This window comes from Rhyacophila brunnea, unplaced genomic scaffold (genome assembly GCF_057557595.1).
Source record: "Rhyacophila brunnea isolate RB1 unplaced genomic scaffold, BYU_Rbru_1.0 scaffold_4, whole genome shotgun sequence".
In the NCBI taxonomy this organism is placed as follows: domain Eukaryota; kingdom Metazoa; phylum Arthropoda; class Insecta; order Trichoptera; family Rhyacophilidae; genus Rhyacophila; species Rhyacophila brunnea.
In genome coordinates, this window is record NW_028233068.1 from 39,736,428 (window position 1) to 39,749,524 (window position 13,097).

The 13,097-nt window shown below is 30.7% G+C and overlaps 1 protein-coding gene across 2 annotated transcripts in view; it reads right to left on the reverse strand.

Moving 5' to 3' along the window:
- Nucleotides 1–13,097, reverse strand: part of cpx (synaptic transmission protein complexin) — a 474,353-nt gene that overhangs the window by 9,395 nt on the left and 451,861 nt on the right. For both annotated transcript variants that reach the window (XM_085954300.1, XM_085954301.1), the window contains one exon: nucleotides 2,492–2,624. In XM_085954300.1, coding sequence (XP_085810426.1) covers nucleotides 2,492–2,624 — 133 coding nt within the window. The remainder of the gene's footprint in view (nucleotides 1–2,491; nucleotides 2,625–13,097) is intronic.

Here is a 13,097-nt window from a genome sequence, read left to right on the forward strand (position 1 = left end):
TGGGGCATAATACACACGGTTATACGTTTGAGTTTTGCAAGACGCCGCCGCGCCGCGCCCGCCAAGCCACTACGGCCGAGCACTTGGATGACTATGAAACATAAAGTAAATTAGAAATTATTGAGGTTTGAGATAATTATACCATAAACGTATTATGGAGATTACCTTTACGGTTTAATTAACGGTCTACCACTACTATTTTTTACTATTTTTTGTCTTATAATTGCATGGTTAATAAAAAAATACGATAATATCTATAACTAGTAGTACAATAAGTTTATTTAGAGATATAATATTTAATTGTAATTCTACGGTAAGTAATATCTTATTAAAACTTGAACAATTAGTTGAAAAAATGCATATATGCTTATCTACATGTATCGTTCGATTTTTTTCGATCCTGAGGGGATCATAATTTATTATGAGTTTACACCAGTGGCGAAAGGTGGAGGTAGGCTGTTAAGATCCGACATAAATCGTGCATACTAATTTTTGTCAGTCATACGTGTTTTTTTTATTAAACTAATACGCATGCAAGACAAGCCTTAATGACTTAAAAAAACTGACCAATACCATGTGTAATATGTATTCTTAATTAACGAAAACAAATAAATATGATTGAAAAAATGAACACTATTTTGTCCGATCGTCCATAGCATACCAAAGCTATTATGCTTTGGTTTAGGCAGGGCTTAATTCATTTTTATAAACTAATAACCCACATCTGTATATTGTAGTATTAGTTCAATGAACACAAACACATATAACTGACAAAGATTAGTGTGCACTATTTATGTCAGATCTTAGCCTACCTCCACCCCTCGCCACCGGTTGATTGAGCTGGCTGAGATAAATCGATTGTTATATCAACATATTTTTTTTTAATATAAGTGGATGCCACTTGCTTAACCAATTTGGTCTAATATTCTGTGTTCAAACACATATTGAAAAACGACAAGTGAATTTGCCAGACCCGGAATTGGAACCCGGAATCCAATTAATTATAAGCCGTTACGTTACCGTTAGGCCATATTGGGCATGTTACCTACATACATACTAAATTTGTAAGAAATCAAATTAATCAAGTCATATTATAAAATTATGTGATTTACTGCTTTTATGTTAGGTAATAGGATCAAATATAATAATTTAACCGGAATTTTCATTTAAAATTCATGACCGCGTAATGTAAAAAATATGAATGATCTCACTCCAGAAAGTTTCGATGAATATATCTAGCAACGTTACTCTATTTTCGGCTTTTTTCATATTACCGGTAAAAATGTCTATCCATTTTTTTTTGCGCGCACGTGCAACATAAAATTAGAGTGATTATTCTTTTGATAAATATGCGCCGATTACATAAATTGTTCAAGAAGACAAAACTTAATTTATTTTCCCAGTTTCATAAAAGTGTAGCTCGGGGTTATTCGAGCTACTACACTACTTAAAAATGAAGAATCGGTTACAAGATAAAAAATGATGTCGGAGAAAAGCTTTCGCCAGAGGAGATGGAGCTTTTATATACGAAAGTGAGTCTGATAATATGGTGAGTAAAATTAATAATAATTAAATTAACTGCAAAACATTTTGCATTGCAGAATTATTGTCACAATAACACAGCTGTATTTATTTCCAGGGTCGCACTGAGACAAAAACGCATCGTATTAGTGAAAATAAGTTTCTTTATTATTATTATTTAGATGAGCAATTGCGTAAAATCGATGATACCTAAAAAAGTAATCACTTTATCACGGATCTAGAAAATTCATAATATATTGTTTATCAACATGTGTTTGGGCCCAGGGCAGGAACCTAATAGGTTTATCAAGAGGCCAACATATATTAATTTATTATTCGTAAAAAATATGTTCATATACCTGTAAGATAATTAAAGCCAACGGAAAAAGTATAACCAGAATATAAGCGTTTATTATTTAAATTTTGAAAAAGGAATGTAACACTGCTAATGCAGGAAACATAAATTTTATGATTGTGTAGGTATCTACTAATAATTTAACTATAAAAACGTTCTGGAATTAAGATTTCTAGATTCTCTCATTAATGCGTCAATTACATTGAGCTACTTTACGAGCTGTTTGTTGGCGAATTTAAAAGCGGGCGATTCAGCTACTGCGATTGTGATGATGACACACAAAACTTTCCATTCGCTGAGAAGCCACAAGCCAGCGACTATTTTGACAGAACGTAGTTCGTTTTTTTACCGGGAGGTTACTACTGCGCTCTGCTGTGCAGACGCAGTAGGCCCACACGCCGGCGTGTAGCGTGTAAAGTTGACCGGCTTTCAACTTTTCTCGGTAGATTGTTTACAATCTACTTGTTAGCTTGTTCAATGATGACACTGGGCGACTTTACTGACATATTCTAAATTCGCCAACAAGCAGCTCGTAAAGTAGCTCAATGTAATTGACGCTTAATACAGTAATTGAGATTATGTTAGATGAGGAACAAAAATAAATAGACGTCTTACTCGTGAAATCATCCTGGTCTTCAAGTTCTGCCTCAGCTGCGAGTTCTTCGGGAGTCTTTTTCTTGCGCATGAGAGGATTGTCTGGCTCTTGGGGCATTTGCTCCACTACTTCTTCGCGCTTCTTTATGTTGTACTGTAACAAAAGAAAAATACTTTTGTTTATAATTCCATCTGAATACTATTATTTCCCACAGGTGCGATTTCTCACAAAAGTTGGGAAACAGAAAGCAATAAAAAATAAATAAACAAGTTATTTCCGTTTAAACCACACATTGTATGTGAGGTACCTGTGAGGGTAGGTGACATACGTTTAACAATATTGAAAATTATTTAATTTAACGTAGTTGAGTATTTTATAGGTGGGTACTGGGTATACACATACATATAGGTATATTTTTAACTGGTCGATCTCCAGTATGAATTTTGAAATATGTAAATAATTTTCGTATTGAAAATTTACCAGAATACATCAACTGTTTATACTTGACTAATGACTTCAATATTAAGATTAATCAAATATTTTAATTCTTCGTTATCACCGTTGAATGTATTAATATACAGAATATCCAAACTGTGGCCCAAAATATTTCAATACCATTTCTAATTACTATCTATTTAAAAATTATATGTTTTTAAAATAAAAAATTGAATAGCGTTAAAATAAGTAACTTATGGGAAGTTTTACATAAATACGAATTATCCATTAAAAGTACCAAACATTTTAGATATTTAGTTATAATTACAATAATAAAACGAAACACTTGAAATGTTTGTTATTTCTAACAACATATCAGCAATGAAAATCGAGTATTATCAGTGAACATAATTACTGATGAAGAAATACCCACCTTTAACCGAGAGTTTTATCATAATTCGGAAGTATATTCTATTATTTTGTGTGAATCTTTATTTTCTCAAATGGATTTTATTAATTCCAAATTTGAAGTAGGTAATTCCGTCTCCCCTCTCGATGTGCGATTATAAAAATATTAGTATTATTTACAAATATTATGAAATTTATTTAATAGTCTAATTACTTACTTAATAATATTATGTAATATTGTAAGTTGGTAATGTAATGATAAATAAATGTTGTAAGTGATATTGTAATATTAAAAGCCTTAAATGGAGATGGGCTGGACACATAGCTCAAAGAAGAGACAATCGTTGGACAAATCTAGTCATCCAGTGGTATCCAAGAAGTAAAAAACGTCTGCAAGGTAGACCTAGAGGCCGCTGGATTGATGAAAAGATAAAGTTTTGCGGAAGTACGTGGCAACGCAATGCACAGGACCGAGAGAAGTGGAAGCAGCTTGAAGAGGCCTTCATCAAGCAGTGGATAGATTCAGGCTGATGATGATTGTAAGATCGCCAGGCAAATCAAAATAAAATATTAACATACATTTTTTTTGTGAACACGAAATTAAAGCTATGAGTAGTATTTTTTTCTTAGGTGATTGAACTTGCTAGATACAAAAAATATAACATATAGTTATAGCCTATCTAATAAAAAATATTTGATTGGTAAACAACGTTAAGATAGGCATCATATTGTGCAAAGTTTACGAATTCCTCTGATTTAAAAAAAAAAACACGGTTACCCATAAGATTCGATGGATTACGATTAAATTAATTTTATTAGAATTCTGCAGTAAATAAAAAATGATTGGGATTGTAGTATCAAGAACAATAAAATGTTTATTTTCATTTTTGACTAGGATTACACTGTGTTGATTTTGGATTCCACTTAATTTAATTAAATACAATTAGAAAATATTTTATTATATATGATAACACATTAAATATATACCAAAAACTACACAATTACTGGATAAGAAGATTTTTTTATATACAACGTTTTTAAATTTGCTGTTGAATCATATAAACATGACTTGATTAGCTTAAACGACCAAAAAAATTGTGTATAGACATGTCATATTGATTTACATAGTAACGCACGTATATATTAATAATTTAGTTGCTAGGACCCCAGACCCTTAGCAACCAATAATGGTGTCGAAATAACTTTTCATACAAAACAGAATTAACTGAAAATGAATTCAATTCTACTTAAAGATGGCTAAAAAAATGCATTGACATAGTGTTCTGTATATTCTAAAAATTTCAAATGTCTAGCTAGTCGGGAAAGTAGTTAAAAATAGATTACAAGATTTGTACCGGACAATAAAAATACGAGCTAAGAAAAACGTTGTAAAAAATAAGTATCAGGATACTATAATAACGAACGTGTAGATAGCCAGGATTCAAAATAGAGCAAACAGTAAGTAGTTGGGCAAGTAAGCCGATAGAAAAATGTTTGCTAATTGGATCCCTTAGGGAAAAGCCTTCAGAACTACCGGGAAGGTCTACAATTTTATTGTTTTTTCTTTCCTAACAATTTTATTGCTTTCGCATATAAAAATAATATTACAAAGCTGTAGAAAAATCAAGGGAACACTACGGCTTAAATATTATTATAGTTGGGTATATTCAATATTATGATACAATCTTATATTTATAAATACCTAGTTAGTAGCATATTTTAATGTATGAATGATCATGACAATATAAATGTAGAATGTCCTAATAGTCATTGTCTTCAGTTATTTGAAATATATAAAAAATATCTTTTGATTTATCATGTAGGTAATGAAATTTCAGTGACGTAATAGAAAACCGATAGCATAAACCTAAGGCCCGCTTTTTAGTAAGACTAAACTGTAAAAGTCAATCACTTCATTTCATTCGAAGATAATTAAAAACTAGCACTATCGTCCGAATTCACAATTCAGTGCCACAGCCTATATGAGTCAATTTTGTCATTTTTGAGTTAAATATACCAAGTGATTCTAAAGGCATTAATTTATATAAAGAGAAATAGTTGACTATCAAAAGTCACGTTAAGACACGAGAAAATCATCGACAAAGTTGACTGTTGGTGTCATAACTCATATTTTCAATGAATAATGTGGGTTCTGTTATCAAGGCCTTTCTAACCAATCAGGGAGGTCTATTTCTCATAATATGCTGTGTATCTGCAGCATTGGGAGTATTATATAGCATATTAAAAAAATGTAAATCGATTCACTCACTCATTAATATTCAAGGGAGTTCAATACTTTTCTTCTAATTACAAAAAATAGTGCTCTGGTGGTTTTTAGGTATTATCTCAAAACTCGATTTTTGGAATATGTGAGTTATAGACTCAAGGTGACTCAAATAAAGTCAGCTTCGAAATAAATCACACAGTTTGCAGAGGATAGATGAAACCATAGAAGGCTGAGCCAGAGCTCCGCAATACCTATCCTGGAGTGATCACGATACTTAGTAATGAGGGTTACGGCGAAGGAGATTATAGAACCGTACATTTGTGAAAAGACGAGGGGTCATCCACAAATGACGTCATACGATTATCGGTATTTTTAACACTCCCCAACCCTTCCTCATCTTTATACTTCGTCACAAAAACTTTTAGTCGCCTGTCTAAACGATGTCATATTTTTCAACTCGCACCCGTTAGTTAAAAAACAAATTCGTTGAAATTTATCGACTTCAGTAGGTATTTATATTCCCATAGAATATTTTAATTTAAAAAAAAATTAGTTTTATATTTTGTTGATATTGTGACGCAGCATTGTTAATTACCGACGATGACGTCATAAATGGACGACCCTCAACAGTAAACTTTATATTAGATACATTATATTGGGTGTAAATAAAGCAAAGCACGCCTATTATTATTGCCATCATAACGAATGTATTATTTATTAGTAATTTGTATGTATGAGATACCGTAGATACCGGATGATAGAGTATACTTTTTGTAACATTAAACTTTTTTGCACTCATTACAATATATTATACTGATACGCCTCTTTGCCTGATTACCACGCATAAAATTAGTTCAAATGATATTTACTTGTATTATTATACTATGTGGAAATAAATAAATAGACAGTTATCTAATATATGTGAAAAAAAAATGGAATATATTACATCATTTTCATCCTAATGCTCTACCTGTTATAAATGGACCAAAAGAATTTTTATCACGGCCGAATATTTCTAATGATAATAAAACTTTAAAAATCCTGGTGAATATTTACGTGCAGTATACATAATTGTGATTTTAGAATATTATGTCCTGTGTAATTTTAGGTTTAATTTAGATTTTCCCAAAATTCAGCAAGTTTCATTAAAGTTTGCGTTAGATCCATGTTGTAATATTTTTCGACAATAATACAGTGTACCCTTTTAACTGTTCTTTGGGGGTTGGAGACTAAAAGCCTGACGTAGGCTGCTGAACATGTGAATAAAACAATATTCTTGTCATAGCGTCTTAGAGGTCATATCAAATACATTATAAAACTGAAAAAAGGCATGGTATTATAAAATTAATTATTAATATATAACGATAACTATAATTTAATTTTAATTTTATTACTATACGGAAGTATCAACGCAAAAAAAAAGATTATTTAGGTCTACATTCACGATTTCAGCATGTGTATAATATAAGTAATATTATATATCTATTGCCATTATTATAATATGGAATAGATCTAAAAAAAGATGAATTCAAAATTTAAATCGGGGCTATGTTGCCATGACTAAAAATCGCTGCATATTTCCTGGCTTTATTGGGTCGGTATTCCGCAGGGGATTGTTTTAAGTACGGTCGCCAAAATGATAGCTATGGGGACACTATGATCATCGAAACGAAAAAAGTATCATAACTTTAACAGCATTGCTATTTTATACAAAATGCCAAGAAAACATAATATTACATATCTATTGTATCTACTTTTGTAAAATGAAGACCAAATCAAAATATTGTACAGACTTTAATACTCTAACTAAGATATCTAATAACTACTTCTTTCCAATGAATATTTTCACACACAATCACATTTAAATTAACGGAGTGACATAATAGTAATTAACTTATCTTTGAAATAATTTAATTATAAATAAATTAATTAACTATGATACATATTTTGCCTGATTTATTATAAGTATATGCAAACATTAAATTTGAATTTTAGAAAAATATGGTATAAAAATTTATAAAATAAAACCATATTCTTAAATATTTTGTGGATCTTATAAAAAAAAATCAGCTTAAATTGAGCCTGAAGCATTACACGAGTTGTGACGTTGATTCGCATCAATTTGGAGCTATTTATAATTTTTAATATATTATAAGTCCTTTCATGAAAAGCTCCTCTATAACTGACATGGGACAGTCTCTGAGCCTTCTTTGGCTTACGCGGCATGGTCGTATCAATTAATTATGTCTAAGACTTAGCGTAGAAAAGATCGGGATAATGACATATAATTGACCGCCATGATTTCCCAACGGGGCAAAGCGCTTTCCGGCAAGCGAGCGGTATTATTTTCCCCGAACATTTTTTCTTTGTTTTTCAGTTGGTAACATTTTTTATCAGCTGCCAATAGAGAGAGGAAGAGAGAGAGGGAGAAAGAGAGTCTATGATCACATTATTGCAATATGGGGACATTTTTTTATTCATTTTCATTTTTACCCGATATTATTGCTATTGATATTGTAAATAATATTAGTACCTTGTAACAAAAATATTGAGAAATGGAAATAAATACATATTGTTTAATTTAAGTTGAACACTAACCGAACTAAATTAATAATATATAGATACGTATTGTAGTTTTACGATATTATTGCATAAAGCAAATTAATGAAAGACAATACGATCCCAGTAAGTACAATGATTAATTGTTTTAAATTATTGTTTCATAAAGCAGTAATATCATATTATTATTGGAATGGTGAAAAATTTGCATACAAATTAATTGATTTGCTGAGCTAATAACTAATTAATTAGGTAACTCTTAACGTAATATAAGATCGCTTGTTCGAATCGATGTGATTACAGCAGTCCCTAGCCAATAAATTGACTGTAAAATGGCCACTTTTTTATTGCAGCTATAAAAATATTTATGAATTTTAAAGCTCTTATTAAATAATGTTTAAGCTGAGGTGGCTATTTTTTTCAAGGGCGAAATTTTCTTGGTTTTCGTGGTAAACCTTAATTAAAACTAAATTGAAAAGGAATTTTATCTTGCCTTGATCGATTTCCTAAAAAAATAATATGATTAAATTCAGGAAAAATATATTTCTAATCTATTTTTCATACCTAAGTGGCTTATTAAATTTCAGTATATGAATCAACCAACAGCTTACTGGATTTCGCTCAAACTTAATTACAATTAAATAAGTATCTACGTATTGGTTTTCTCATCGTACGTATTTGTATACATTGAATATTTAATTAAAGTATGTATATGCCATTAATTTACCATACAGAAAGTTCTATGGTTAAATTCGCGTAGGTTTGACGCGTATATTTACTAAGCTAATCCAAGCCGTTCATTGGTCTGCGTATTAATTGGTATGCAGCTAATGAGCTGTTTTTGGTGTGAAGCGATGTGTAGCCAATGATTTTGAATATCGCTTAGGTGTGGTAGTAAGTAAATTTGGGCTCTGGATAGGAGTCTTATGTGCATTTCCTATTAGGAAATTTGAAAGCAGTACGTATAATTTTGGAATGTAACGATTATAATTTATGTATGTGTATTGGTAACAGGTTAATTATATTATTCTTCTATTGGCAGCCCAATAAACAAAACGTATGTTGCTTTGTTTATATAACATACGAACACATATATCTGTGTGTTACGTTGTATCTTAAATAATGGTCAGTTTACTTACTGCTTTAACTGCCTACGCAACATTGATAAGGAAGTAAAAATGTCTGCTTTGAAACGGTAATATTATGTGAGAAGTATGACATGGCAAGTTGAAGGCGAATTTAATTCTGCACTATTCAATCTAATGAATTTATGTAGGTATTAAAGGCTTATTTAAGCAAAATCTGCATATTATATAATTATGTAGGTATGTAATTATCTAAATTGAGTATATTTAAAATTATATTGGCATATTTGTAACCCGCAATGTATAGTCACTTAAAGATAACATAATCAGTAGACCAGAGGTTCTCTTTTGCTTCAATTTCATACATTACCTATTAACAAAATTAGCTAGATTATAACAATGCCATCTGATATATTATTGAACCAGCGGGTCTATTCTATACACAAGGCGACTTATCGACCGCTAAAGTGATAGTATTTATTACATATTATTTGTAATGAGGTATTACAATGGTTACAATAAGTTAGCCGTCTCTAAACACTCAAAACTGTCTATCTCGCTTTAAATTTTATCGCAACCAAGAGAGATGCTGTTAAAATATAGCACTTATTGCAGCAATTACAACCAACTTATAGTAATTTTTACAATAAGTGCTAATACTTCGATACAAACCTACCCTAAGTTTGATACTATTTATCATCACTTATAGCGGTCGATAAGTGTAGACTAGTCCCAAAGAATAGGATTATAAAGAAAGTTTGCGGCGTGTTCACAAAGAATTCATTCATTCATACACGAGACATAATATGTAGTCAAATGCTCATTCAGCGCAAAAGCCTACTCGAAAACACTCCATGCTCCGTTCATAAATGAATTTCTTCTCATTACGTCAATAGAGCGAGGCTGAAAGAAAACGATGCTTAGTCAAGGAAGCAATTAGAGTAAGTCGCTGCGTTGACAGGGGATTTTTTCAAAGTTAAACACAAGACAAAGTCCGCTGGGAAAGGAAATAAAAAAACGTGACATTCTTTGGCTTAAGTGAACGTAAAGTTTGCAGCGGAGGAATTAAGTTTGACGTCTCATTCTTGAAGCATGATGACGCTAATAGGCTTTGCATGCACTGCAAATAGGACGTACTTTCTTAACAGTAAAAAATAAAATATGTACATTCTCATCGGTTAATTATTGATAATGAAAAAAAATGTTAAAACAGTTGTGTATATTTTAATATTCCATCACACTGTCTATCATTGTCGTAAAAGAAAAAATAATTTAGTTAAATTACTTAATAGTATTGTCATGTTTTTACCAATCGGCTCAAGTCTTTGCCACCCGAAATTCTACTCTAGTGTGTACCAATATGGTACGTATTTTGAATTCAATCTTCAAACTCGATTAAACCATCACTATACAATATGATGTTTTCAATGTGTGTGTAGATCCAACGTATAGAATAAATAGGTTTAGCAAGTGGCTAACATCTATTTCTCGTAAAAATATAAATCTGTTAATACAATTCACTTTGTGATCGGACATGGTAAAAAAAATATTACGCTGTTTTGTAAATTTCATGTTAACTTGTCAACGTCTTGAATTTGTATTTTGCAATGTTCACTTTTTTTCCATTTGGCCCTACAATGCAATATAGATTTTAGCAGCCACACGAAGAGATTTGTTAGCTGTTTTTTAACAAGAAATGGATGTTAGCCTTTTATGTGCTTTGAGTACAAACATGAATTGAAAAACAACGTGTGAATTTTAGCCCACCACCCATGCAGATACGTTACCACTCGGTTATCGCAGGCGCTTCAGTATATAATATATACTAATAATAATATATTTAAATTTTATTTACTTATCGACTGTAGAAAGGAAAAACGATGTAATCTACACAAATCAAATTTTACTGGAGGCAAAAAAAGGGTTTTTTCAAAGCTAAAATACAAAATAGACATAACCTTGCAGTGCATGATAATTAAAAATTTGGTTTTTATATCCCTAATCTGATATTAATTATTGAGTTAATTAAAGAAAAAACAAACAAAAATGATGGTTAAGTAGTTTTTCCCATTTCACTTACTTCGTTTTTTAAAATTGCCAGCTAAATTTACATAATAAATCGGCATTTGCAGCTTACATCATTTGGACGCAATATATATTTAGTCGTGTATAACATTATTATCCAATAAAACCTATTTTGAAAAAACTGAGGGTTACCTCCTTTTTTCTTTCTACAGTCGTTATATAATAATATGTCAGATATAGATTAATTGGTGGTGTCAGACACAGTTGTCTTTATAAAATATATATTTGAAATGCAATATAATCTCAATTTGAATAATGGTATTATTATATTATTATCATTAATTGGATGGTATTATGATTTTGTGGAGTTAATTGATACATATTGTACAACGATGTCTGCAAAAATGTTTATCCTTTATAGTGTAAATTCATGATAAGAATATATCACGAAATATCATAGGGCCAGATGGTAATTCCACCCCATATATAATTTCTTGAATTTACCCGAAGGCGTTGTATATTTGATTTGTAGCAAGACACATAATTAATGGCAACTATCTACCAGGCGGCGAGAAGGTGTCGTGGATGTTAGTTCAATTCGGGACGCATTGTTAAAGACGAACGCGGGCTGCGGTGAGCACTAGAGATACAGAGGAAACTTCGGAAAGTCCTCTCCAGACAGCGAGAGGATTAAATCTCACTTGCAAATCTGCGAGATCGCGTTCCGACTAACTTGTTTGAGGCTTTGATACGCAGTGCTAGCCGACAAGGTGAATGTAATATTGCCTTAATTAAAATATTGATAATAACCAGAATAACATAAGCAGGTAGGTACTATACATATTGGGCTAACAATTAAATCAAAAGACGAAACTTGCCAACATGTTTATAACGAATGAAAATATAGATATTAACAATATTTAATCTAGATGACAATTAATATTAATTTTATTAAATACCATATAAGTATTAGTTCTTTCGTATATAATCTCGTAGGTCTCACGTTCGAATCCTGGGTCTGGAAAAGAGATCATTTTTAAAATGTGTATATACCCTAAAACCATACCATAAAAATAAAAATCTGTTAACACAATTCTAACTCTGTGGAGGGCCATAATTATATAGGTACTTATTCGAATCGAACATGGTGATGTAATGTGAAAATTAGTTTTTAAATTAATTATTTTAATTCAGTTACGTCTTGATAATGGTATGACAAACCGCATCGGTCAAAAAAGTGTATTGCAGAATTTTATATGGTTAAATATATAATATTGATGATTATAAGAAATTGATATGCGATGCTCGGTATCATAATAATGAAGTAGGTAGGTATTTGTTTTCATTGACTTTATATTCAGATGTGGATCTTGGTTGCCCCATGGAGAATTTTATAAACGGATTTTTTTTTACTAAAAAATGATATTGGCAATTCAATCTATTTGGTTCATGGCCTGTGTCTAAATAGGTACACAATGAAAAATATCGTGTAAATATTGTACTATATATATTGGAGGTGTTGTCTTGATAAGCCCAATTAGTAGTGTATTATAATATCTAATATTGTTAACGGAAGAGTGAGAGTTTTGTATGTTTTTTAATATGTACTACTATGTAAATTGGTACTAAAATATACATTTTCTATGCAAAATATTAAAATTATTTTATCTATACATTTAATTTACAGACTGTAGTGATGTCCACTAAATAGACCATTCCAATTATACTTACTTGTGATAACACTGAGAGTAAATAAAAAAAGCGTTTTTCACTTATGCCAATTTAGAAATGTGGTACACAAAAGTACATATTATCATCAATTAATGAAATTTAATTAATCGTATAAAAGAGATTTTTAATATGAATTCTTGATAATATTTACTATTA